General features: G+C 39.7%; 1 protein-coding gene across 1 annotated transcript in view; it reads left to right on the top strand.

The window, feature by feature from the left end:
• The window catches only part of EIF3E (eukaryotic translation initiation factor 3 subunit E), a 29,669-nt gene extending 7,936 nt beyond the window's left edge, over positions 1 to 21,733 (top strand). The window contains exons 4-13 of the mRNA XM_030967011.1: positions 286 to 328; positions 780 to 884; positions 9,671 to 9,796; positions 10,616 to 10,740; positions 11,457 to 11,583; positions 13,570 to 13,671; positions 14,328 to 14,437; positions 19,829 to 19,931; positions 20,384 to 20,518; positions 21,570 to 21,733. Of these exons, the coding sequence (XP_030822871.1) occupies positions 286 to 328; positions 780 to 884; positions 9,671 to 9,796; positions 10,616 to 10,740; positions 11,457 to 11,583; positions 13,570 to 13,671; positions 14,328 to 14,437; positions 19,829 to 19,931; positions 20,384 to 20,518; positions 21,570 to 21,608 (1,015 nt within the window). The 3' untranslated portion in view covers positions 21,609 to 21,733. The remainder of the gene's footprint in view (positions 1 to 285; positions 329 to 779; positions 885 to 9,670; positions 9,797 to 10,615; positions 10,741 to 11,456; positions 11,584 to 13,569; positions 13,672 to 14,327; positions 14,438 to 19,828; positions 19,932 to 20,383; positions 20,519 to 21,569) is intronic.
• The last annotated feature ends 2,635 nt before the right edge of the window (positions 21,734 to 24,368 follow it).

The raw sequence follows: 24,368 nt of genomic DNA, 5'->3' as shown, positions 1-24,368 counted from the left end.
AGAATTTAACTTTCATACTGAAAGCTAAGGATGCTATCAAATTTAAAACAACTTCCCATGCTTTCTTAACTGTGGTTATTGTTGCAGGTAGCATTCATTACTTAAAATTATAATAATATAACACGACACAGTAATAGATGACTGCAGTTTATTTTGAACAAGTGGAAAAATTTTACTTTAAATTCATCTTTGTTTTACCTTTAAAATTGTGTTGCATTGTGTGGTGTTGCATGGTGTCTATCAATTTATTTTGTAAAACCAGTGTTTTCTATCCTTTTATTATAGAGATGGTCGGATGCTGTTTGACTATTTAGCTGAGAAGCACGGGGTAAGTTGTAGCTGCTGGAATTCAGTTCTATGTATGTCCATCCATCCTCCCTCACGCCTGACAGTGTTTTGACCAAGTATGGCCTAGCATTTTGTCCTGTCTCCTGTCGATGTAGCTAATAGGTCGAACTCCTAATACTAACATATTTAAGCCTTTGAACTTTTAATTTTTATAACTGAAAAAAAGCTGAAATTTAATGCTGGCTGCACCTGTGTAACATGGGTGTGCTTTACTTTGTAATGCAAGATTTCACCTTTTTCTGGTATTGATATAAACTTTCATTCCGTGGCATGGATTGAGAATATAATAGTTTTCTTAGTTGTCTTTTCCTATGTACAATGTCTTTTGAAAAGCTACAGACTTCAACTCTTACTCTACCATTAAAATCAGCTTGTGACAGCGTGTTTTTTTTTTCCTAGAGAATAAAGGCTTTTATTGTTTTCCTTTTCAGTTTAGGCAGGAATACCTAGATACACTCTACAGGTATGCTAAATTCCAGTATGAATGTGGTAACTACTCAGGAGCAGCAGAATATCTCTACTTCTTTAGGGTTCTGGTAAGTTTTGATTGGTTGTTGGATTGGGGTTTAGTTTTTTGGTTTATTTGTTGTTATTTTGGTGAAATTTGGTGAAATACTTAAACCAGTAAATTGTCTAAATTCATTCTTATTATATAATACTTTATAGCTTTTTGAGGCAATTACTGTATGCCAAAGTTTACAGTAATGGTTAATAATCATCACTATGGTTCAGTAATTCCGTTATTTTCAAGTAGAACTCAGAATTGTTCTTTGAGTTTGTATGTCTTGTAACATTTAATGATATAACACAATGAAGTGAATACTTGTTTTTAAGAATGCTCGATTTTGTGCACAGATGTAGTCAATAGCAGTGAAAAGCTTGCAGGTGGGTTGAATGTAATTACTGGTAATGGGGAACTGCCAGCTTCTTATCTGAACTCTGATCTGTCCTCTCTTCAATTCTGTGATAGATTTAAGAGTATAAGTCATCTCCCTATGAAATGTAGACAGCTCAGATGATAAATGTAGAACCAGATCCATCGTCTCTGAAGCAACTCTTTTCATCTTGTTGTAATTCATATCATTTGTTACTGGTGGGAGTGAATTTTGAGGATAAAGATTTGATGTCTTGTAAGAATCCCAGCACAGTAAATTTATTGTTGGTGGTCAGTGAATGTGCTGCTTTACTAACAAATGGAAATTGAAGGTAACTGCTTGAAAATCCAGATAATGTAGCTGGAACAGCTGCGGTACCTAAAAGCAATTGTTGTGAACAGCTACCTCTAATTAAGTGATTTGGAACCAGCACAGAGCATGTGAACCTTCTCAACTCAGTATCTACTTGTCTTGGTTTAGAGCAAAATTTTGGGAGAGAGAGAGAGAGAGTCCCCAGAGGGGCTCTAGTAGGAGGATAAATTCAGTCGGCCCCTCCCCCCCACAACCAGTCCGGGAGAAAATACCTCCTTGAAGAAAAGTGGAAAAAAGCTGTTTATTAAACAATAGAACCTAACAATATTAAAACAATAAAACCCCTTGCCGCTCTAAAAGAGATGACCAATTGAGAAAACCCCCCGGTTGCAGCCCAGCTCACTCAGTCTCTTATCAGTCCTTCTGGTGCTGGAATTCTCACAGGCCAGGCCCGGCCTGGCCCGGTGGCCACAGGTGTGAGCTGCCGGTGCTTCCCTGGGTGTTCAGTCCAGAGCAGGTTCCAAGAGGTCCAAAGAAAAGGAAAAGAAAAAACCACAGTCCAGGGACTCTTCTTTGCCTCAGCCAGCTAAAACTAACCAAAAGCAAAAGGAGAGCTCTCTGTCCTGCCGTCTGTCTGTCCGCAGACAACACAGTCCTGGAGGAGGAATGCGGGGGAGTACGTGCAATGTCTGAGCGAAGAAAAAAAAAAAGAACTGTGCGATTCTTCTCTCCCCCCTTTCACTCTCTGCAACAAGTCTTAAAGGTGCAAAACTTATTATTATTCAGCATAAACCAATGAGACGATTTGGGGATAAAAGCATCATATAGTCAACCCAGGACATTCCACCCCTTATCCCCATATCGTCTGCTTACTCCTAAAACTAATATAAATTTAACTCTACAAACACATACATTATACATCCATTATACAGCTATACACAGACAATGGTAACAGCATTCAGCAAACAGTGATATTTACACATAGGTCTCACCCAACAATCAGATCTCCCTGAGGTACACATCGTGTTCTCCCATCTCTTTGCATTATCCACCATGTGTAACCTGGTCCCTGAGCAAAAAACAACCCCACCGAATGGGTTTGTCTGTATTCGAGGCAGAATTAATCCAAACTGTCTTCCCTAACAAACCTCTGACATGTACCACTGGGACTTTGTCTCCATCTACTCTATGCAAAGACTCAGATTGGGCAGGGCCCACTTGGGTTAGTAGAGCCTCGGTATTAACTAACCAGGTGGCCTTTGCCAGATGCTGCTCCCAGTTTTTGAAAGATCCCCCACCTAATGCTTTCAATGTGGTTTTTAACAGTCCGTTGTACCTCTCCACTTTGCCTGCAGCTGGTGCGTGGTAGGGGATGTGGTACACCCACTCAATACCATGTTCCCTAGCCCAAGTGCTGATAAGGCTGTTCCTAAAATGAGTCCCGTTGTCTGACTCAATCCTCTCAGGGGTACCATGTCTCCACAGAATTTGCTTTTCCAGGCCCAGGATAGTGTTACGGGCAGTGGCATGAGGCACAGGGTAGGTTTCCAGCCATCCAGTGGTGGCTTCCACCATTGTGAGCACGTAGCGCTTGCCTTGGCGTGTCTGGGGCAGTGTGATGTAGTCAATCTGCCAGGCCTCCCATACTTGTACTTAGACCACCGCCCACCATACCACAGGGGCTTCAATCGCTGGCCTGTTTGATGGCAGCACATGTCTCACAGTCATGGATAACCTGAGAAATACTGTCCATGGTTAGATCCACCCCTCGGTCTCGTGCTCCACTTATAGGTGGCATCTCTACCCTGATGGCCTGAGGCATCATGGGCCCATCGAGCTAGGAATAACTCCCCCTTATGTTGCCAATCTAAGTCTATCTTTGACACCTCTATCTTTGCAGCCTGGTCTACCTGCTCATTATTTTGGTGTTCCTCATTAGCCCGACTCTTGGGGACATGGGCATCAACATGACGGACTTTCACAGGTAGCTTCTCTAACCGAAGCGGCAATGTCTTTCCATTCATCAGCAGCCCAGATCGGTTTTCCCCTACGCTGCCAGTTGGCCTTTTTCCACCTTTCCAGCCATCCCCACAGTGCATTGGCTACCATCCATGAATCAGTGTAAAGGTAGAGCTTTGGCCACTTCTCTCTCAGCAATGTCCAGGGCCAGCTGAACAGCTTTGAGTTCAGCAAGCTGGCTTGATCCACCTTCTCCTTCGGTAGCTTGTGCAACTTGTCGTGGGGCTCCATACAGTTGCTTTCCACTTCCGTTCATTCCCACAATGCGGCAAGAACCATCAGTAAAAAGAGCGTGATCGGTGATCTTCTGCTGGCAGCTGGTTATATGGTGGAGCTTCTTCAGCCCGTGTCACTTCTTGTTCCTCTTCATCAGTGAGACCAAAATTTTCACCTTCCGCCAGTTTGTAATTATTTCCAGAATCCCAGGGCGATTCGGGTTTCCAATACGGGCGCTGTGTGATAACAGCAATCCATTTGCTCCATGTGGTGCTGGTGGCATGGTGCGTAGAGGGAACCTTTGCTTTGAACATCCACCCCAGCACTGGTAGTCGGGGTGCCAGGAGGAGTTGTGCTTCTGTGCCTATTACCTCTGAGGCAGCTTGGACTCCTTCATAGGCAGCCAAGATTTCTTTCTCTGTTGGAGTATAGTTGGCTTCAGACCCTCTGTAGCTTCGACTCCAGAATCCTAGCGGCCGGCCTCGAGTCTCACCAGGCACCTTCTGCCAAAGGCTCCAGGACAAGCCATGGTTCCCGGCTGCAGAGTAGAGCACGCTTCTTCACCTCTGGTCCCGTCCCTGACTGGGCCAAGGGCTACTGCATGGGCAATCTCCTGCTTGATTTGTGCAAAGGCTTGTTGCTGCTCTGGGCCCCAGTGGAAAGGGTTCTTCTTGGGGGTGACCAGGTAGAGAGGGCTCACGCATCTGACTGTACTCGGGAATATGCATCCTCCAAAAACCTATGGCACCTAGGAAAGCTTGTGCTTTCTTGCTGGATGGTGGAGACATTGCTGTGATCTTGTTGATGACATCAGTGGGAATCTGACGCGTCCGCCTTGCCACTTCACTCCCAGAAACTGGATCTCTTGAGCAGGTCCCTTGACTTTGCTCTTCTTGATGGCGAAGCCGGCTTTTTAGGAGAATCTGGATGATTTTCTCCCCTTTCTCAAACACTTCTGCTGCTGTCTTCCCCCACACAATGATGTCATCAATATATTGCAGATGTTCTGGAGCCTCACCCTTTCCAGTGCAGCCTGGATCAGTCCATGGCAGATGGTGGGACTGTGTTTCCACCCCTGGGGCAGTCGGTTCCAGGTGTACTGCACGCCTCCAGGTGAAAGCAAACTGGGGCCTGCATTCTGCTGCCAGAGGAATGGAGAAAAATGCATTGGCAATGTCAATAGTGGCATACCACCTCGCTGCCTTGGACTCCAGCTCGTACTGGAGTTCCAGCATGTCCGGCACAGCAGCGCCAGCGGTGGAGTCACTTCATTCAATGCACGGTAGTCCACAGTCAATCTCCATTCTCCTTCAGATTTACGCACAGGCCAAATGGGGCTGTTGAAGGGTGAGTGGGTCTTGCTAACCACCCCTTGGCTCTCCAGCTCACGGATCATTTTGTGGATGGGGATCACAGCATCTCGACTCGCTCGGTACTGTCGGCGGTGCACTGTTGAGGTGGCAATCGGTACTCGTTGCTCTTCCACCTTCAGGAGTCCTACTGCAGATGGGTTTTCTGACAGTCCAGGCAAACTGTTCAACTGCTTGACACCCTCTCTCTTACAGCAGCTATTCCAAATGCCCACCTGAGTCCCTTTGGGTCTTTGAAATACCCACTTCTGAGGAAGTCTATGCCTAAAATGCATGGGGCCTCTGGGCCAGTCACAATAGGGTGTTTCTTCCACTCATTTCCAGTCAGGCTCACCTCAGCTTCCACCAAAGTGAAATCCTGGGATCCCCCTGTCACGCCAACAATAGAAACAGACTCTATCCCCACATGTCTTGATGGAATTAATGTACATTGTGCACCAGTATCAACCAAAGCTTTATACTCTTGTGGTTCCGATGTGCCAGGCCAACGAATCCACACAGACCAGAAAAACACGATTTTCCCTAGCCTCTACCTGGCTAGAGGCAGGGCCCCTCTAAGCCTGGTTATCCTTCTTTCCCTGGGCATATGCCTTGGAGGTTCCTTCAAGGGGATCGGACATGTCATCATCATCATACCTGGCAGTTCGGCCACGGGCAACTGGAGCTGCTTTTCTTTTGGTGGAATTCCCTCTCTCAGCCCTGTCTTCCTTCAATTCACGCACCCGTCGTGCCAGAACAGCAGTAGGTTGTCCATCCCACTTCCTCATGTTTTCTCCACAATCACGCAGGTAGAACCACAACTCAGCTCGTGGGGTGTACCTTCTCTCGCCATCTGGGAAACGTCTGCCTTGGATACCAGAACCTCTGATCTGTACCGCCGAGATCTGGAGAAGGTCTTCTTTAATCTCCTCTCTGAGCTTCTTGTGGTTCTCCTCTATCTTGTCCTCTAATTTCTGCAGACGTGATTCTACTGCTGAGATTCTGGCATGTGTTGGGCCATGCACAGCGTCTGCATATGCTCGGAGCTTCCTTGCCATATCCAGTACAGTCTCATCCCTCTCATCCCTCTTCATTATGGCTAAGGCAGAAGCATATTCATGTGGCCCAAGTCGCACAAGTTTTCGCCACATCACAGACGTGCATGGTACCAAGTCTGGGTTCCTAGTTGTTACATCATCTGAGAAGATAATCTCTGCCACTGCCATTTCTCTTAGGCGTTGGATCCCTTGCTCTATGGTCTTCCACTGTGTTTGTTGCATATAAAGATCATCTGCACACAGGTATCTTTGTGCAACACTTTCCAAGACCCGTGCCCAGAGGCTCTGTGGATTAGCCCCCCTCATCATTCCTTGGTCGATGACAGGGTCCTGTGACAGGGATCCCAAATGCCTCGCTTCAGTGCCGTCTAGAATTGTGGCCTCACCTGCAGCATCCCAGAGACGGACTAACCAACTAATTATGGATTCATCAGGTCGTCGGGTGTAATCCTTCCGTAGTCCACGAAGGTCCTTCAGGGAAAAGGACTCAATATTTGCATCAGATCTTGCACCTGCTGCTTTGACTCCTGATTTTATGTCGGGAGGTGTTGAGGTTCCTTCTCCTGTATCATCATCCTCATCATCTGCTGGTCGGTTGGTTTTGTCCGTGCATTTCCCACTTCTAGTACTGGTAGCAACAGCCATTGGTTTGGCTGCTGGCTTTGGCTCACTATCTGGTTTGGCAGCTGGCTTCGAGCCTGGCGTGCTGGCTGCAGCCTGACTGACTGGGATAGCTGATTTATCTCCCTGCCCCCCTGCTTCTGTCTGCTGCCCTACAGTATCTAACAGAGTGCGATAAGCATAGGCCAGGGCCCAGCTTATTGCAATTAGCCTTTCTCGTTCGAATCGTCATGGCACTTCTCCTTTAGGTATTTCCCCACCTCAGCTGGGTTCTGAATTTGTTCCCGTGGAAAATCCCAGCCTAGAGGATCAGAAAATTCCTTCAGGGTTTGGCCTATATTTTCCCATTCTCCACACCACTCAGGATTTTCCACGCCTGCATCTGCTTCTGAGTCAGGGGTCTCACCAACTCTTCTGGATATCTCAGCTTTCATTTTAGAGAAGCTCCAGACTATATAGAGGAAGCCTACCAGATTAAATACCAGAAAGATGGTCTCTTTAACATTCAGGGGAAACTGAACATTCTCAAACAGTGACATAACAGCTTCAAAGGAGAAGAAGGAAAAGAAAGGCTGGAAAGCCTTATTCTCAGCTCCTCCTCTAACAAACTCGGTGCAATTACTAATAAATTCCCAAAACATACTACTGGAACTGGGAGGCAGGGTAGGACGAAACATATCGTAAACAGACGCCAGCATCTTTATAAATGCCCTATAAATCATTATCACCAAGGCCAGCACAAGAGCTACTCCAATCCGTGCCCGTCTACCGTAAGAATTACGTATTATGGACAATAATCCGAGTGACCAGAATGGTATCGAAACCTCAGAAAGGTCTAGAGACCAGAACCACATGAAGGTCTCCACCGCAAGAGATGTTACGAATTCCAGCAGCATGGCTATTGACTGCTTTAACTCACTAGCTAGTGAGCACAACCAACGCACACAATAAGCTTTTTTCCACTTTCTCTGGCCACGAGTTGGGCGCCAAGAAGTGTATCTGTCTTGGTTTAGAGCAAAATTTTGGGAGAGAGAGAGAGAGAGTCCCCAGAGGGGCTCTAGTAGGAGGATAAATTCAATCGGCCCCCCCCCCCCACAACCAGTCCGGGAGAAAATACCTCCTTGAAGAAAAGTGGAAAAAAGCTGTTTATTAAACAATAGAACCTAACAATATTAAAACAATAAAACCCCTTGCCGCTCTAAAAGAGATGACCAATTGAGAAAACCCCCCCCCGGTTGCAGCCCAGCTCACTCAGTCTCTTATCAGTCCTTCTGGTGCTGGAATTCTCACAGGCCAGGCCCGGCCTGGCCCGGTGGCCACAGGTGTGAGCTGCCGGTGCTTCCCTGGGTGTTCAGTCCAGAGCAGGTTCCAAGAGGTCCAAAGAAAAGGAAAAGAAAAAACCACAGTCCAGGGACTCTTCTTTGCCTCAGCCAGCTAAAACTAACCAAAAGCAAAAGGAGAGCTCTCTGTCCTGCCGTCTGTCTGTCCGCAGACAACACAGTCCTGGAGGAGGAATGCGGGGGAGTACGTGCAATGTCTGAGCGAAGAAAAAAAAGAACTGTGCGATTCTTCTCTCCCCCCTTTCACTCTCTGCAACAAGTCTTAAAGGTGCAAAACTTATTATTATTCAGCATAAACCAATGAGACGATTTGGGGATAAAAGCATCATATAGTCAACCCAGGACACTACTAAACTGGCACGTGGGTTGCCTGGAAGATACACTGCTCATAAGTCAGTATCTCATAGATTTGTGCGGTGGTTGTTGAAAACATGTAGTGTTTCATACCTTGATACTTTTCCTTGCTAGTTTGTATTCCCATCTAAAAGTAATCTTAACTCTCTGAAATACTGTTAGAGTAAACCACAAAAATTTCTGTAATTGACTGTAATTAAAGAAGATACATTTCCCAATTTATCTTTAATCAGAACGGGGCTTAAATTATGAATGAGTTGAATTATAACTCTAAATTTTGATGCTGAAGGTGACTTTCAGTGTTACAGGTTCTTTTTATTTGCCAACAGGGGAAGTAGGTTTGTGGGCAACTATCCTTAATTCTTCATGCCTTTTTTCTGGGCATAGCATTATGTTCTTGTGTGTCAGTAACCTCAAAAAATGGAGTACTGATTTTGTGCTGATAATAGCTTAGTATAAAACTTTTGTTACTGATTCTGGTGGGAGAAGATTTGTTCCAAAGCCCTGTGTGATGAAACATAGTCTGTGAAAGAACTATTGTAACCAGTCGAAGAGCAGAATTTGACATTGTGAATGATGTAGTGCGACTCATTCCTGTGTAAAACTAACACAGCTTGAGCTCAGGACTGCCATTCCAGGGAGCCGGTTCAGTGCTGCCAAGTTGCAGTTCCACTGGATGTTGCTGTAATGAGTACACTTCTGGACAAGGCATTAGCAGGAAGAGTTTGGAATGCTAGCTTTTTGAAGGTGGTTATCTACTATTATGAGTTCTTTAGGAACCTGCCTAGTAATAACCTTGTTTTATTAGTTTAGAAGCATTTGTTGAATGGTGAAACAAAAAAAGAAAGCCCAAAATAAATTTGGAGCCAGTGTGTCATCTGGTGCTCAGCCATTTTTAATTTTTTTTTAACTTAAACTGCAGCAGCACGGATCTTTGTCTTTTTTTGACAGGATTTCCTAGTTTCTGGTTAAGAAATTTTACTACTGGTTTGTTTTCTTTCTGTGTCCTAACTGTTTCTCTGAAAAAAAAAACCCTACTTAATTTGGAGAGTTAGGACTGTGCAAAATTGGTATCTTGTAAATGAAAAATACTGCTTGTAATTTTAAAAGTAAATAATCATTTTTAACAATAATTTAAAATACTAAGAGTGTGACTTTGTTGCTGTTGTTGAGCATAGGTTCCAGCAACAGACAGAAATGCTTTGAGTTCTCTTTGGGGGAAACTGGCATCTGAAATCCTGATGCAGAATTGGGATGCAGCCATGGAAGATCTCACAAGACTGAAGGAGACAATAGATAATAATGTAAGTAAAAACTTGGACATCTTAATAAAGTGAGAGGTTAGAGGTGTTAGTACTCAAGTTTTATTAGAAATCGCTTGCAGTCTTATTTTGGAGTAGATTACCACCTTTTCACTTGATACTTTCTTATTGGCAGTGGGAAAGTCAAAGGATGCTAGTGAAGAAGTAAGGAAACATTTTTAGGATTGAATCAGAGCAGTGCTCTTTAGAGAGAGGATTACTTGCCATGTCAGTTCATCCTCAGTGTGTTGTTTTGCAGTCTGTTTGAAGCGCTGTTGAAATTTGGAGCTAATACAGGTACTTGGAGCTGAACCCTTGTATGTCCATTATGAGCAGGTTTAAATAAAGATAATTACTTTTTTTTGGCTGAAAGTGATTATAAAGTTTCATCATTGTCTAAGGGTTTATGGCAAAAAAAAATCCTTAGAAAGGAAGTAAAACAGAAAAGATGAAAATGCCAAGTAGTTACTCAGATGACATCTGAAGAGGAAATAAAAGGAATTCGGAATTAAGAAGGGAAGTAACTTAGGTTGGTATGGTGGTCTTCAAGAGCTAAAATCTCTGCTCTTACCATAAAAAATGCAAATTCAAGAAACAATTTGGAATATAATATTGGAAAATTTATCCTGCTTATAACTTTCAGTAGATTTATCATTGAGATGAAAAAAAAGCTGGAGGTCAAACTCAGCCTGACAGTGATGACAGTTATAAAGAGCTGATGCAAAATTAAAAAATTTTGGGCAATTACAGGTTTCCATGGATTAGTATTCAAGCAAACTTTGTGTTGTGTTTGACTTGAACCACTGTTACATTTTCTCCTAGTCTGTCAGCTCTCCACTGCAATCTCTTCAGCAAAGAACATGGCTCATCCACTGGTCTTTGTTTGTGTTTTTTAATCATCCTAAAGGGAGAGACAACATCATTGACCTTTTTCTCTATCAGCCACAGTAAGTTGTGTTGAACCATCTTGCGGGGTCTTGAAATCACATTGAAGGCAAATGATAAATATGCAAGCTTGCTGAGCTTAGGGCTGCAGGGTGAAGGTATTGTTCTATTCTGATTGTAGAAAGCTATTTCAAAAGATTATTGGGAAATCCCAGACTAAAAATGAAGATTGAAACACTATCTATTTGTGAGAGGATTGACTTACATGTAGATCTAGGGTATTTGTTGCTCTCCTTTGCATGCTCTCTGATAGCTTGATACTTTTCTTATGTTGTGGCACCCAAAACTGCGCCCCCATACCAAAGTGAGGCTGCCCCAGTGCAGAGCAGAACAGGACAATCCCCTCCCTTGCCCAGTTGGTGATTCTGTGCCTGATGTCCACCAAGATGCAGTTGGCCCTCCACCGGCCAGGACACACTGTGATTCACTTTCAGCTTGTTGTTGACCCTGAGCCCCAAATCCCTTTCTGCTCTCCAGCCTCTGAATCCCCAGTCTGTACATAGATCCAGACTTGCCCTGTTCCAGATGCAGAATCTGACACTTGCCCTTGTTACGCCTAATACAGTTGGTGATTGTCCAGCCCTCTGACTTCTTTGTCAGGCTCTCTCTGCAGGGCCTCTCTGCCTCTGAGTAGTTAAGAGCTCCTCCCATTTTAGTGTCATCAGCAAACTTCAGTATACCTTAGAGTTCTGAATCTTACCTGTTTTTTTCTTTCTAGGTATCTGAATGCAATTCAGACAATGTGCCCACATATCCTCAGATATTTGACTACTGCAGTCATAACAAATAAGGATGTTCGTAAACGTAGACAAGTGCTGAAAGATCTAGTCAAGGTTATTCAGCAGGTAAGGACTGGAGTATCTGATATTTCTTGCCTCTTTTTTTAAGAAGACTTCATTATAATCATCTTCTAGTAATGTATCTGGGTTAGGATTTGAGGTATTTTGATACTTGTTTTTTGTCAGTGAAAGTTTTTACTGAAGTAAAATGCATATCAGTCAGTGGGAAGATGGAATAATTTTTTTCTCCTTTCATATACATGTCTACTGCATGTACACATACATGCAGTAGAGTATGCATGCCGTTCTTACTTTCTATATTATTAAGTACTGAAAATTCAGTGAGATGTGAAATGGCTTTGGAGACTATTCTTCTTTTTCAACTACCTGTACAGTAAATTGTTGTATGAATAAGGGTTCTTTCTTACATTTCAAGACCTTTGAATTGTGTGTGTTGATTTGAATTCACATGCATTCTCTTGAAAATGGTTCTGTTGTCACAGTGACATGAGGATGGAGATACAGAGAAGAGCAATAGAAGAGTTGTTTGGTAGCAGTCAACAGGGGCTTAAGGCCCAGATTTTTATCTGAAATCACCAAACAACTTGTATACAAACCAATGCATTTCAAATACTTGATAATGTTGTAATAAACATTGTATTTCTGTGTATATATATATATATATATATATATATAAATATGACAGTACCTGGTAAATAACCAGTAGCCTGGTTATTATAGGCTAGCAGTCAGTTATAACCACTTCAAGCATTTGGGAAACTACCTGTGCAAAGCACAGTCAATGCAAAGATCACATTTTAGCTACAACCTAATCTGTTTCTAAGCATTAGTGTTCACAAAAGGTAGCATAAGCAATAAATCAGTGGTAAGTCTTGTGACTCAGATTTTGTCTTTATCTAAAATCTGATTGTAACATTGAGCTTTTAATATAATATGAATTTCTAATACTTGAAATAAGTAACATGTTACAATTTCTTGCTTTTGTTTAATCTTGCACACCATTAGGGTTTTGAAAATACCAACCTGGGCTTTGGTTTTGAAATCGCCTATCAGATTTCTTAGTACTCCTCTAACTCTGTATGATTCATGATATTAAGTGATGTGGTAGAGGTGTTATAGATTTGAAATAACTTGTGGTGCTGCTTTAGTAGCAGTAAAAGATTGTTTATAGTTGCAACATCTTTGCAAGTATTGAACTGATAGGTGTGCAGTCTGTTCATTGAAATTGAGAGATGCTCGTTCTAAGACCGTTTTGCAAATAATGGTTAACAAGTGCAATTCTGATTTAAAAATCATGTATAGAACTGAATCTTATATCTAAATAATGGGATTGTAAGTACAGTTCTTTGGGGAAGGAAAAAATAACTGATCCAGAAAGAAAAATATCTCTTAGGAATTCCCTTAATCTGTTGATTTTACTGTATGCTAAAGCAGATACTGAAACATAGTGATTTAAGCTGTTTTATAATATGCATTAGAAACACTTAAGGGGATGTTTGTTACACTTGAATTTACCCAGTTGTATATAGATGTAGCGTTATCTTTCCCTGGTAATTGAGAAAGTTGAGTAACTTCTGTAATGCCAAAATAATTTGAAGTAATTAGTGTATATATAGAAAGTAGCATTTTTGTTAGCTATGTTTCTCTGAAAATCAAATAATCATTCCATTTCAAGTATGAAGGATTTAGTGTTGGAGTCATCTTTGAAATCAGAATTTAGGAAGCCTATTCTATCTTATTTTATGAAATTTGGAGGTTTGATACAGAGATAGCTCTAATCTCGTGACAGTTCCTAGCCCAAAGACTCCAGCATTAAATGCTGAAGGTGAAACTACACCTCTGATTGTTTTACCAGACTATTGGGAGGAAGCACATTTACGTAGCTTTTATAAGAGGAATTTGGAAGTTCAGGGTTTTTTTACGGTGATATATGGGCTTGTTTCCACTATTAATTTTTTTAAGACTATGAGGAATACGTGGGCGACCCATGTGGCCTTCATTTCTGATGTTGTTCCCAATATTTTTTTATAGGAGTCCTACACATACAGGGACCCTATCACAGAGTTTGTGGAATGCTTGTACGTTAACTTTGATTTTGATGGAGCGCAGAAGAAGCTGAGAGAGTGTGAAACAGTAAGACTTAAAATGTTTATAAGACTCCTTTTCCTTTAAGTAAAGTTCTCTAAAATTGACAATGGACTGCTAATTTGTTTGAAGTGGTGTTTGATTACATTGCCAGTGTTTTCTGATAAACTTAAATTCATGATTGGGTGGTGTTGGGTTTTATAACAACTCATTTTGTAACACATGTGACTTACTGTTAAGAATATAGCTTTAATGTTATAATAATGTTATGTTTAAGAAGTCCTAGGAGAAGAAGCAAATAGGTAATCGTGCATTTGGCTGGGCTTCAGGTGTTCCATTAAAGTCTGAGAAATGCTTGAAGAAAAGCTCAGAATTGCCTTTTGTTGTGAAAGATGAGTGGGGAGTCAAATTTTGTGTTGAAAGGAGCTTCAGTAGTTAGGGCAGCAGTAGAGTTTGACCTTAACCTTACTCTCTTCTTGAGTCAGACCTCAGTGATCACGTTAGCATGCAATTTAAATTTAGTAAGATGCTGAACTGTGAAACAATGAAAAATATTGTTTGTCCATAGCTTTTTTGCCACATCTTTGAGCATAGCAATAATGTTTTTAGGTATACTGTGGGCTGCTCTTAGTTATTGGCAGTGTCTACCAGTACCTTTCTACTCACACTTTGCTCGTGTGTTCCCTTTCTACTGACACTTGCAGGTGCTTGTGAATGATTTCTTCTTAGTGGCGTGCCTTGAGGACTTCATTGAGAATGCTCGTCTCTTTATATTTGAAACTTTCTGTCGCATCCATCAGTGCATCAGCATTGGGTAAGAGAATGTCTTCATTCCTCAGTTCAGAAAATCAGTCATGGAGGGCAGTTTGACAAACAGTGCAAACTTCAGGAGGTATTCAGTTGTCAGGTAAAATCCTAACTGAAATCTCACTTGCATAGTATTCTTTCTAGTTTTATAACTCTCATGTGATGTACTTGAATTAATTATACTTCAGAATTTAATTATTGTGTTTAACTTCAAAACAACGCTTCTCTACCGCCCCTAGCCCCGCCAGATAAGCAGTACTTTCAAGCTAAAACTGCTATGATTTTAAGTGGGATCTCTGCTGAATTTAATGGGAACTTTCATACCCAGTGTCACCAAAGTCCTGGTGGCAGTGCCTCATTTGGGCCTTAATTCCACATGTTGAGGTAGAGTGTTAATATTAAGTAAATACAAACTGCAAATACAATAACTGCTTAAATTTATTTTTATTTGGTAGATACAGATACCCATGAGTGTCTTATAGGTATGTTCTTTGAAATTTATTGAATCACATTGCCTTTTTCATTAATTAAATAGAAAACAATGGATTTTATTCACTGTGACACCAAGTGATTCAGCTGTAAGAATTGTTATGAGCAAATATGTCTGTTGGTTATTCAGATTTATTTTATAAATGCAGGCTTTTCAAATGGATCAGCTCTGATGCCTCTTGTATATATATTAAAAAAAAAACTAAATGGGAAGATATTATGTATGCTTGAGATGTCTTTCCACTTGGCCTTTGCCCACATTTCCCATATTTCCGCATCCTTAAATTAAAAAGGAAGAAGTGAAAAACTCTGAATGCTATAAAAATCTCACTGATAGAGAACAGTGCAGAGATCCTTGAGGCAGGAGAAATGAAGGCTGTTGAATTGATCAAATTCAATGGAGTCTTGTTACTAGCTTGTATTCAGAGCAAATAAGTGCATCTAGTCCTCTGAGGAAAGGGATTTAACACTGCCTGATTTCAAAGGAAAGGATTTGAGAGAAAATTGTCCTTAATACTGCAAACTTCTTTGAAAGATTGCTTTTTTATGAATAGGTATAGTTGGAAAAAGGACTGATTCTTAATACTTTTAATCTTTAGTCACTGGGTGACGTTTGTCTTCATTGCCTTTGGAAAAATTTTTAACCTTTGTATCAACTTAAAATAGTCGCTTTGATGTAAAAGGGAAACAGTGAATTCGAGCATTTTAGTCAGCTGTAGTGTATTGGGTTTAAGCATATAGTCCTGATAGGAAATGGAACTACATTCTGTGAGCAGAGCTTTTCCATACTTAATATTTGTTTTTATAAGAGGGGTAATGCTTTGTCTAAAATCACTTTAAGCAGAAGTACTGCATGCTTAGACATAAAGGGGGTTTGAATGAGTATTTGGAAAGAAAGAAAAAAAGCCCTGTATGTACAGTAGTCTTAAAAGATGGGTTTCTGGGGAATATAAAACCCAACAGTGTCTTGCTCTTTCTTAGAAATCTTTTTTGTGGTGTGAATACTGCACATATTCAAGCACAAGTGTTCAATGAAATTAGATGTTTAAGCTTTTTTAACTAGAGACTAGATGGCTTTCTAAGAAGTCTCCTCTTACCTGACTCCAGTCAATGAGCAAAGACTCTGCAGTGTGTATGTTAAGAATTTTTCAAGTCTTGTATCAAAAGATACTGATAAACTGTGGGCAACATACCAGTAATTCATTATGGCAAAAATTGCAAGCTTTATCAAATTTTGTGGTCGGTAATTGCCATTTATTTAGTTTTTATTACTTATAGTTCATATTTTTTGTGTTGTGTGTGATATTTCGACTAGGTATGATAAAAAATATTGTAGTTGGCTGTCCTTGTTATGTGTGAGTAATTCCTAAATATAGGTAGCAGTGTCCTTTCTTTATAAGCATTATAATGTGTTCTGAGGCAAGTGATAGATTTGGAGTTGAGACATTTATCTCAGAGTGACAGGGATATTTCTACCACATACACCTAAGTTAATTGAACATGAAATCAGTCATCAGCAATGAGGTGGTTCTTAGTAGGTCATTGTGTGTTTAATGATGGATATCAGCGTTAAATTTCTTTGCAAGCTGTAACAATCATTATATTTGAACTGATTAAATTAGGCACATAATTGTTTCTTTGTGTATTTGAGTTGTTTTTGAAGAAATTAGCCAGTTGAAATGAATGTTGGGCTGAGATGTAGTTCTTGCATTTTCTTGTTCACAAGTGATTTCCACTGCTAATCCTGGAGCAGAAAACTAAATGATTGTAACACAGTGCTTGATGAGTACTGCTTAGCTATTCAGAATTATTTTGAAAACATTTATATTTGCTTAACAGTTGTAACTTAAAGTTTGCACATCCTAAATCACCTTGTGATTGGTTTGCTATTTGAAATACCATGTTTATTGGAAGTAATAGATGAAGCTAATTCTGTTTTAGTTAGTTTGCTATGCTTGTATTTAATTGGAGAGCTGAATATGCTTCATTCTTCTTTTGTACTGCACATACAAGAAAACTATATAAGATGGGCTTGTTCGTATATGAGCGTGTGGGAAATTCAGTTAGCTTGCCTTTTAAGTAAATGAAAACTTTAATAACAGTAGCCCTAGCATGATCCAAATAAGTGAATTTCCTTCTAAAACTAGGGGACAGAAATTATTTAAAAGTCTGCCATTTGAAATTAACTCTAACTTGAAATGGTAGACCATTCTTTAATAGTATTTCATTATAATTTACTTCATTTTTATTGAATTATATCAGGAATCTTTATAAACAGTGGTAACTTATAATACAAATTGTGTTGAATCCTTTCCTTAATATTAGTGATGTTAATACATGTTTGTAAATCTAAACATGTTGCTATTACTTCAGCTGTCAAACTTGAATGAGGCTAAGCTGTATTTTATATCTCAAGAGTTTTAAATACATGTTCTAACTGTGATGGGAGAATAGTGGTATTTGTTACAGAATTGTAATCAGGATAGATCTTCTGTGCATTTGCTCTGGAAAGACAGAGAATACTTTTTTGGTCATGTGTGTTACTTTACCAGGAAAATACCTCTATGTTACAAATCCATGCACTTTGCGTGGTCCTGGCTGCTTCAGTGTAGGCTGCAAGGAGAGACTCTGAAGAGGGAATCCAGTTGCCCGAAGTGCTAGAGGAGGGTCATCTCTTGTGTCAAAGATGTGTTAAAATTCTAGGTTTTTAATAGATTTTTTCCTTATTCAGTGAAAGATACCTGCTACCTAAGAACATCAGTTGTTTTATACTAAAATTTAAACACCGTGTAAGTATCAAAGCTACAAGATGAGATAAAACAGATTTTACATCCTTTTTACTCTGTCATTTTCATTCTCTGATTTTCAAGTTTTCCAGATACATGTGCAGGAAAATAATACTTGTGTAGCGTTACTTCTGTTGTGTTGCTACATATATATTGTATGTTTGTTCCAAAACACTTTTTAGTTGAAAAAAAAGCCACTTCTCAAGCAGCTGAGCTAGTAGTAAAATGTAGAAATATGTAATAGATATATAATGAAATATAATAGAACAAGGTAAAATTATTTGCTAGTAACAAATGCAAAATACTTCATAGTTTCTGGCTTGGAATGATTCTCTAGACATATGTGCCCTCTTACCCTCTAATTACATGAGGACTGTGTTAAGGAAAGTGTAGGTGCTGTAGATTGGAAGTGATCTGGTTTAATCTCCTGTGAACCCAATTGCAGCTCTGAGCAGGTCCCACGGCAGTATTCCATTATGCTGTTTAGTCAGGAATCCACAAGTAAATCCTCCTATCTCCATGAATGGAGGTTCCACACTGTAATCCCAAAGCTGGGTTACTTAATCTCCAGTGTAGTGGCAGTAGCCTTTCTTGTGGTCATCTGGAAGGGAATTTACTTAATCTAAATCTTACTAAGGTTTCTGAAAGAGAAATGTGAGAATTATACTCTCCCCCATGTACTTTCAGTTTAAAATTTCTTTAGTTTCAAGTCAAATGCTTAACATCACTGATTTGGGGTAATAAAATTAGTGTGCTTTTTTTTGTATTAAAGTGTCTCATGTTCTACCCAGGTGACTTATAATTCCACAAAAATTTCCATCCCTAATGTCTTCTGCTCTCTTCTGCCTTTATAATTGCTCATTCAAACTCAGATTAAAGGTCTACTGGAACAGTAGCAGCTGGGGTTGGGTTTTACTTCCCCTTACTTTGACAAGTTCAAACACTTGTTAGCCTTTTGTTGTCTTATTTCGCTGAAGTGAGTCAGTGTAAGTTCAGTATTTTAAGTTCCTTTGGGTTTTTTTTTCTATTCACTTCATGTTTATCTGTGGAAAAAAAAGGAATTTGCCTTTATAGTTGGGAGAAAGGTAAGCGATCAAAACCATATTGGAGAGACAACTGTATAAAGAAGTGTATGTAGAAGTCCAGTCAGGTAGATGAGCTAACAGTTGATAGTTTATAAAGTATTTACTTGATGCAAACAATCATCAAGGAAAAACACACTTTTTCAGGTGGAGAAAAAGATGTTTAGGTAAGATTCTGTGAAATGGTGAGAAATTGACCTCTTGTGCAACTCAGCGTAGTCAGCTGGCTTTTTAGTCATGCCTGTAGGCTTTACCTCATGTTTCTTACCTTAGTCTGCAAACTGATGGAAGAATGAGCGTTACTAACGCCCTGTATGAGCCAACTGCCAGCAGGAAGCTGGAGGAGTTAGCTGGAAAGCCACAGGAAGCACTGTTAGGAGGAATTATTCCTGGACAAGACTGCTTGTTTGATAAAGAATTTTCCTTTCTCTGTTCTCCCCCACCTTCCTTCCTTGAAGTTGTGAGAAGTTTTAATATAGTGTATCTGTCATATCTTCTATACCAAGCTCTGTCTCATGGGTCTTGTTCCTGAACTTTGGAGCAAAGTTTTCTTGCTAATAATTTTTTGACTAGGTAACCTATACTTTCTTGACTGCTGATTTCATTTAAGTGAGAGTAAAAGCAGTTAGGTTGATTTTCTTTTTTTAATAATAGTGGTTGTGGTTTTATGTTAATAGTGAAATTACTTAAATGACAGTTTTTCCAAGAATATTTGTGTAGACAAGGTTTAATAGGAACATAGGAAAAATCTGCAGGTAAAGATTTAAAAGCAGTGTGGTGTAGTTCAGAATGAGTAAGTATACACTTTGGGATATGAATTTCTTATTTGCAGTGGGGATGGGAGATGGGCAGGAGAGCATGTATGTCATTTTTAAGGTCATTTCAGTCCAATTAAAGTAAGCTTCCCAGCTATGCATTATTTATTGAATCTTGGACTGTGCCATATGTTGTGTTGGTTTGACTTGTATTCCATAGTCCCTTGTTATGTTTACCAACATCAGAGATTTTATTTTGCCATTTAATGGGTTGTTTATCTTTTAGTATGTTGGCAGATAAACTGAATATGACTCCTGAAGAAGCAGAAAGATGGATTGTCAATCTGATCCGAAATGCACGATTGGATGCCAAATTGGATTCAAAGCTGGTAAGACTGTACATAGAATCATGGAGTGGTTTTTGTTGAAGCATCCTAAAGACTGTCTGGTTACAACCCCTCTGCAGGGACACCTCCCACTATACCAGGTTGCTCAGAGCCTCATCCAACCTGGCCTTGAGCACTTCCAGGGATGCAGCACCCACAGTTTTTCTGTTCCACCCTCACAGTAATCTAATCTAAACCTACTCTCTTTCATTTTAAAGCCAGATAGATCCAAATGAATTTGTTGAGTTTTTCATTAATTTTTTTTTTACTTCATGGGCAAAGAAAAACAATAGAAATCAAAACTTTCTGTTCCTGGATAAACTGTAGTGGATTTCATTTACTGGGTTTTGTGCTTCTCTGTAAGACCTGTGAAAGTTCTGAAAGCAGAGTATTGCATTAAAGATCCTTGCATGCTGAGCAATTGTTAAATTTGTTCTGTCTTTGCTGGGTTTTAGGGCCATGTAGTCATGGGCAACAATGCAGTTTCACCATACCAACAAGTGATTGAGAAGACCAAAAGCTTGTCTTTTCGTAGTCAAATGTTGGCTATGAACATTGAGAAGAAACTGAATCAGAGTGGTAGATCTGAGGTCAGTATAAGTTTTGTTTTTCTGAATTCTCGCTGTCTTTTTTAAAGAGAGATAAATTTAAGTATAATTCTTTTCTGGCGAATTAAGTCATAGGTTGTGTCTACTCCTAGTTCTAATACTAGGAATTATGTTGGAAAAGACATAGTGACCACAAAGACAGTGGTTCTTGATTTCTTTTAGCCTTTCTCTTCATGATTAGATTTTATTCTGTTGCATAACTGTTTCTGTCATTTGCTGCTCTGCCTCTTTTAAATGGTCTCCTTCACCACCAGGAAAGGGCAGATTATGAGGTGTGACACTTACGAAAGTAGTTATAATACTTTTCCAAGTGAGTTGTACTCAAAAGTATTGTAGGTGCATATGTGGTATTGAAAGGAGAATGAATGTTGCTAAAGATTGGAATATGGAGGAAGAATTGTGCAAAACTCTAGCTGTTAAATCTGTTAAGTGAAATTCTAGAAAATGTAATTAAGTCATTGAAAGGTTTAAGTAGAACTAGTAAAAATGAGTAAGTTGGCTAGATCATCTGGTTTTGCTTCCCTCCACATTACAATATGAGAAGCTCTGAGGCAGAACAGCACTGTAATGGGGGTGGCTCTGAGGCCCAGCCATACATCTTTAAAACAAAACAAAAATCAGAACCACACAGTGAAAGAGCTTAAACATTTTAAGTTTTATTGTGCTTCCTCAGTGCTTGGCTGAAATACTGGTGGAAGTTGGACAGGCAGTGGTGCACTGTTTTATTCTGTTAATGGGAAGTTGTATGAAACTTGTGTATCATTACTTTCTTTTAAAAATATAGCTGAAAAATTATTCCTATATTTATATTGGGATCTTCCAGAACTTCTCCTTTTTGAAACTACTAGCTTGGAGGGCTCTAGCTGTACAACTCAATTACAGTATGTGTGTCTAGTATATGAACACTTGGCTTTAATCTGATAGGGTATTCTTCATTATTAGCAACATTCCCACTGTTTAAATTAATGTGTTATACATTTCAGTAATTATTAGGTAATATAGTAATTTCTTCTAATCTTTATTCATTTTTTAGGCACCCAACTGGGCTACTCAAGACTCTGGATTCTATTGAAATGCTTCTACAGTGGGAACAAATCTGTTGATTTGTCTAAAAAGCACATAAATATGTAACCTTTCTAAGAAAAGTAATTATGTGTTAGAGCTTATGCTATTTGAATAAAATTGGCTACTTTTATCCATCTGTGTGTTTGATTTAAATAGATTCTTATGTTTTATAAAGACTTTTTAACATCATAGTATTCTACAGCATTTTTGATCACATTTTGCAGAATTTAGGATGTCACTTGTGTTAGGTCTGTTTGTATCAAAGGATGCTTTTGCTCTCAGGGCTGTCTCAGTTTGGAAGCAGGGATTTATAGATTTTTATTACTTATTGCAAATGTTGCAAATTCAAGAAATCAGAAGTGTGTGAAACAAACAAATAGACCATGTTTGAACATGTGGTCAAGCCAAAATATTCTTCTGTGCTTCCATGTTTTTGTTTGTTACAGAAGAAGCATGGAAGAGCAAAGGCACTTGCAACCAGTATCTTCTGTGAAACCTGACATAGTCTACATATAGAATAATTTGAATAGACTGACTTTGTGTTCATGCTTCTGAATTTTTCCTGTTTGAAATCACATTTTTAATCTTGCCCTGTGTTGTAAACTTTCTGGACTATTTTTGGTTGGGAGGGAGGATTACAAAAGGCCTGACAAGTGAGCTGCATATGGTTTAAAACTTTCATTCTGAAATTTGAAGTTCTTAAGATGAATGATGCAAATATAAGAGAGCAAAACTCTAGTTCAACTGTTGGATTTTGGAGGGGGTTTGTAAGTTTCTGGCATTTTCAACTACTGTTTCACACTTGCCTGGATTTCCTTAGCACCTTTGCACTGCAGAATATGCCTTAGTATCTTTAAGAGAAATCACAGATCCTTTTTCTGAGTTCTGTCAGGTATAATGACTGATCACTGAGGTGAGTGTGGATGTTGGAAAGGAAAAGGCATTATCACTGCATACAGTTTTGTGCTTAACATTGAGGGAAACACCAATGATTCACCTTCAACTTGTTCCAGCTGTGTGCCTGTTTCCCTCTTAACTCCTTGAGTTCTGGGATTTATCTGTGTGTGTAAAGTTGTTTCCGCTTGCCAACACTCCTGCTTACTGTCTGGAATTACATGTTGCCTGGGAAAGGAGAAACAGTTTAGTGATGTTCAGCCTTAAGGCTAAGACCAGTTTTTACTGTTGTATTACTGGGCAGATTCACAACAAGACAAGTCTTCAAGCTGCATGGAGTCAGGATCAGTGGCAATGGACACAAATTAAAACATGGGAAAAATCCAGTTAGATTTAAGTGGGAATAATATTTTGTTTTATTACCTAAAAGATCATTAGGCACTAGAAGCAGTCGCCCAGAAAGGATATGCAATCCCCACCTTTGGATTTACTAAGTACCTCAGCACTCTGATTGATCTAAACCTGCTTTGAGGAGGGAGTTGAACTCTGGCCTTCAAAGGTCCCTTCCTTGGCTGAGCAACTGGAATTTAAGAAGTGGTGGCAATAAGCAGTTAAAAGTAGATTGCTGCTGGTCTGTAACCATGGTCCAAGAAAGCTGGCCTACAGCAAAGGATTCACTTTATGTATAACATTGGTTCCTAGGATGGGGATGAGGAGTCTGAAACACAGCTGAAGTTACCAAGTTGCTTTTGGAGAGCAGTTTCATAAGGCTGAGCATGCTCTATGCCAAGTTCCTTATTCCCCAAGTTTTCTATCAAGGCATTGATAAAATTGCAATCTGTAGATTCACTCTATATTGTTACAGCCCCAAAGCAGTCACTTTAGAACAATCCAGATTGTGTAATAGCCATGTTCCCTGTTAACACAATCATAAAAGTGCAGTTGTGTAATAATTAAAGAATTTTTAAATGAGATAAAAGAGGAATGCTTCTTTGTAAACAGCGGGGAAAGTGCCCACATGCAGTTTTTCCTTTGACTGGAAGAATTAAAAGTACAGATTTAAAAAAATCTCATCCCAGGAGTGAGATACTATGTTATAGCATTCAGTTCTCTGTGTTTTGGACCCTTCAATTACCAGCTATGTAGGCACTGAAAAGATACACGCAGATTGTAGCACTACTGAAATGCTTGGTAACTTTGTGTCATGTCAGTTCCATGAAGTTTTTAGGTTTGAGAATGTTCTGTAAGTGTGAAAACCTAAAAGCAAAACTTCGGTTCAAAATTATAACAGTATCTCCTGTAAAAGTATTGAGCAACAAAATATCTTTGTCATCTCTAGCCTTTAATTCTTGCACCGCCATGATGCTGTATGTGTCAGAGGGTCTCCCATTAAAGATTTCAGTCCAGCTCACAAACCCCAACACTTTTATGACTTTGGCATTCACTAAAGAAACAATCATTACTCTTTATTTGGTCCTTAAGAAGCTCAAAGGGTGGAGTTTATTCAAGTTGTGGATGCAGAGCTATTGCTTTGTGGGTTGATTCTCTTTTTTTTTTTTTAGGAGGGTGGCAGGCTACGAGTTTCTTGGTTTTGCACTGTCATTTAAATGCTGATGCTGTCATCACTGATGATTATAGTACACAGATGGGTTTCAGGACAGGATTTCAAAATAATTCATACTGATTTCCAGAAGACACACTTGCTAGTTAGTTTACTAAAATAGAAGTCATATAATGGATGTAAGATTCAGAGTGAACAGATTCACTGGTGACATCTCAGATACAATTATATTGAATGTAATGCTTCCCATTTTCTGAAATTCCAATTTTAGATGAAAGGGGTTTTAAGCAAATGATTTATTTTTAGTACTTC

The sequence above is a fragment of the Camarhynchus parvulus genome, chromosome 2, assembly GCF_901933205.1.
Source record: "Camarhynchus parvulus chromosome 2, STF_HiC, whole genome shotgun sequence".
NCBI lineage: Eukaryota > Metazoa > Chordata > Aves > Passeriformes > Thraupidae > Camarhynchus > Camarhynchus parvulus.
The sequence above is the reverse complement of the archived record's forward strand: the minus strand, read 5'-3'. Positions and strand labels throughout refer to the sequence as shown.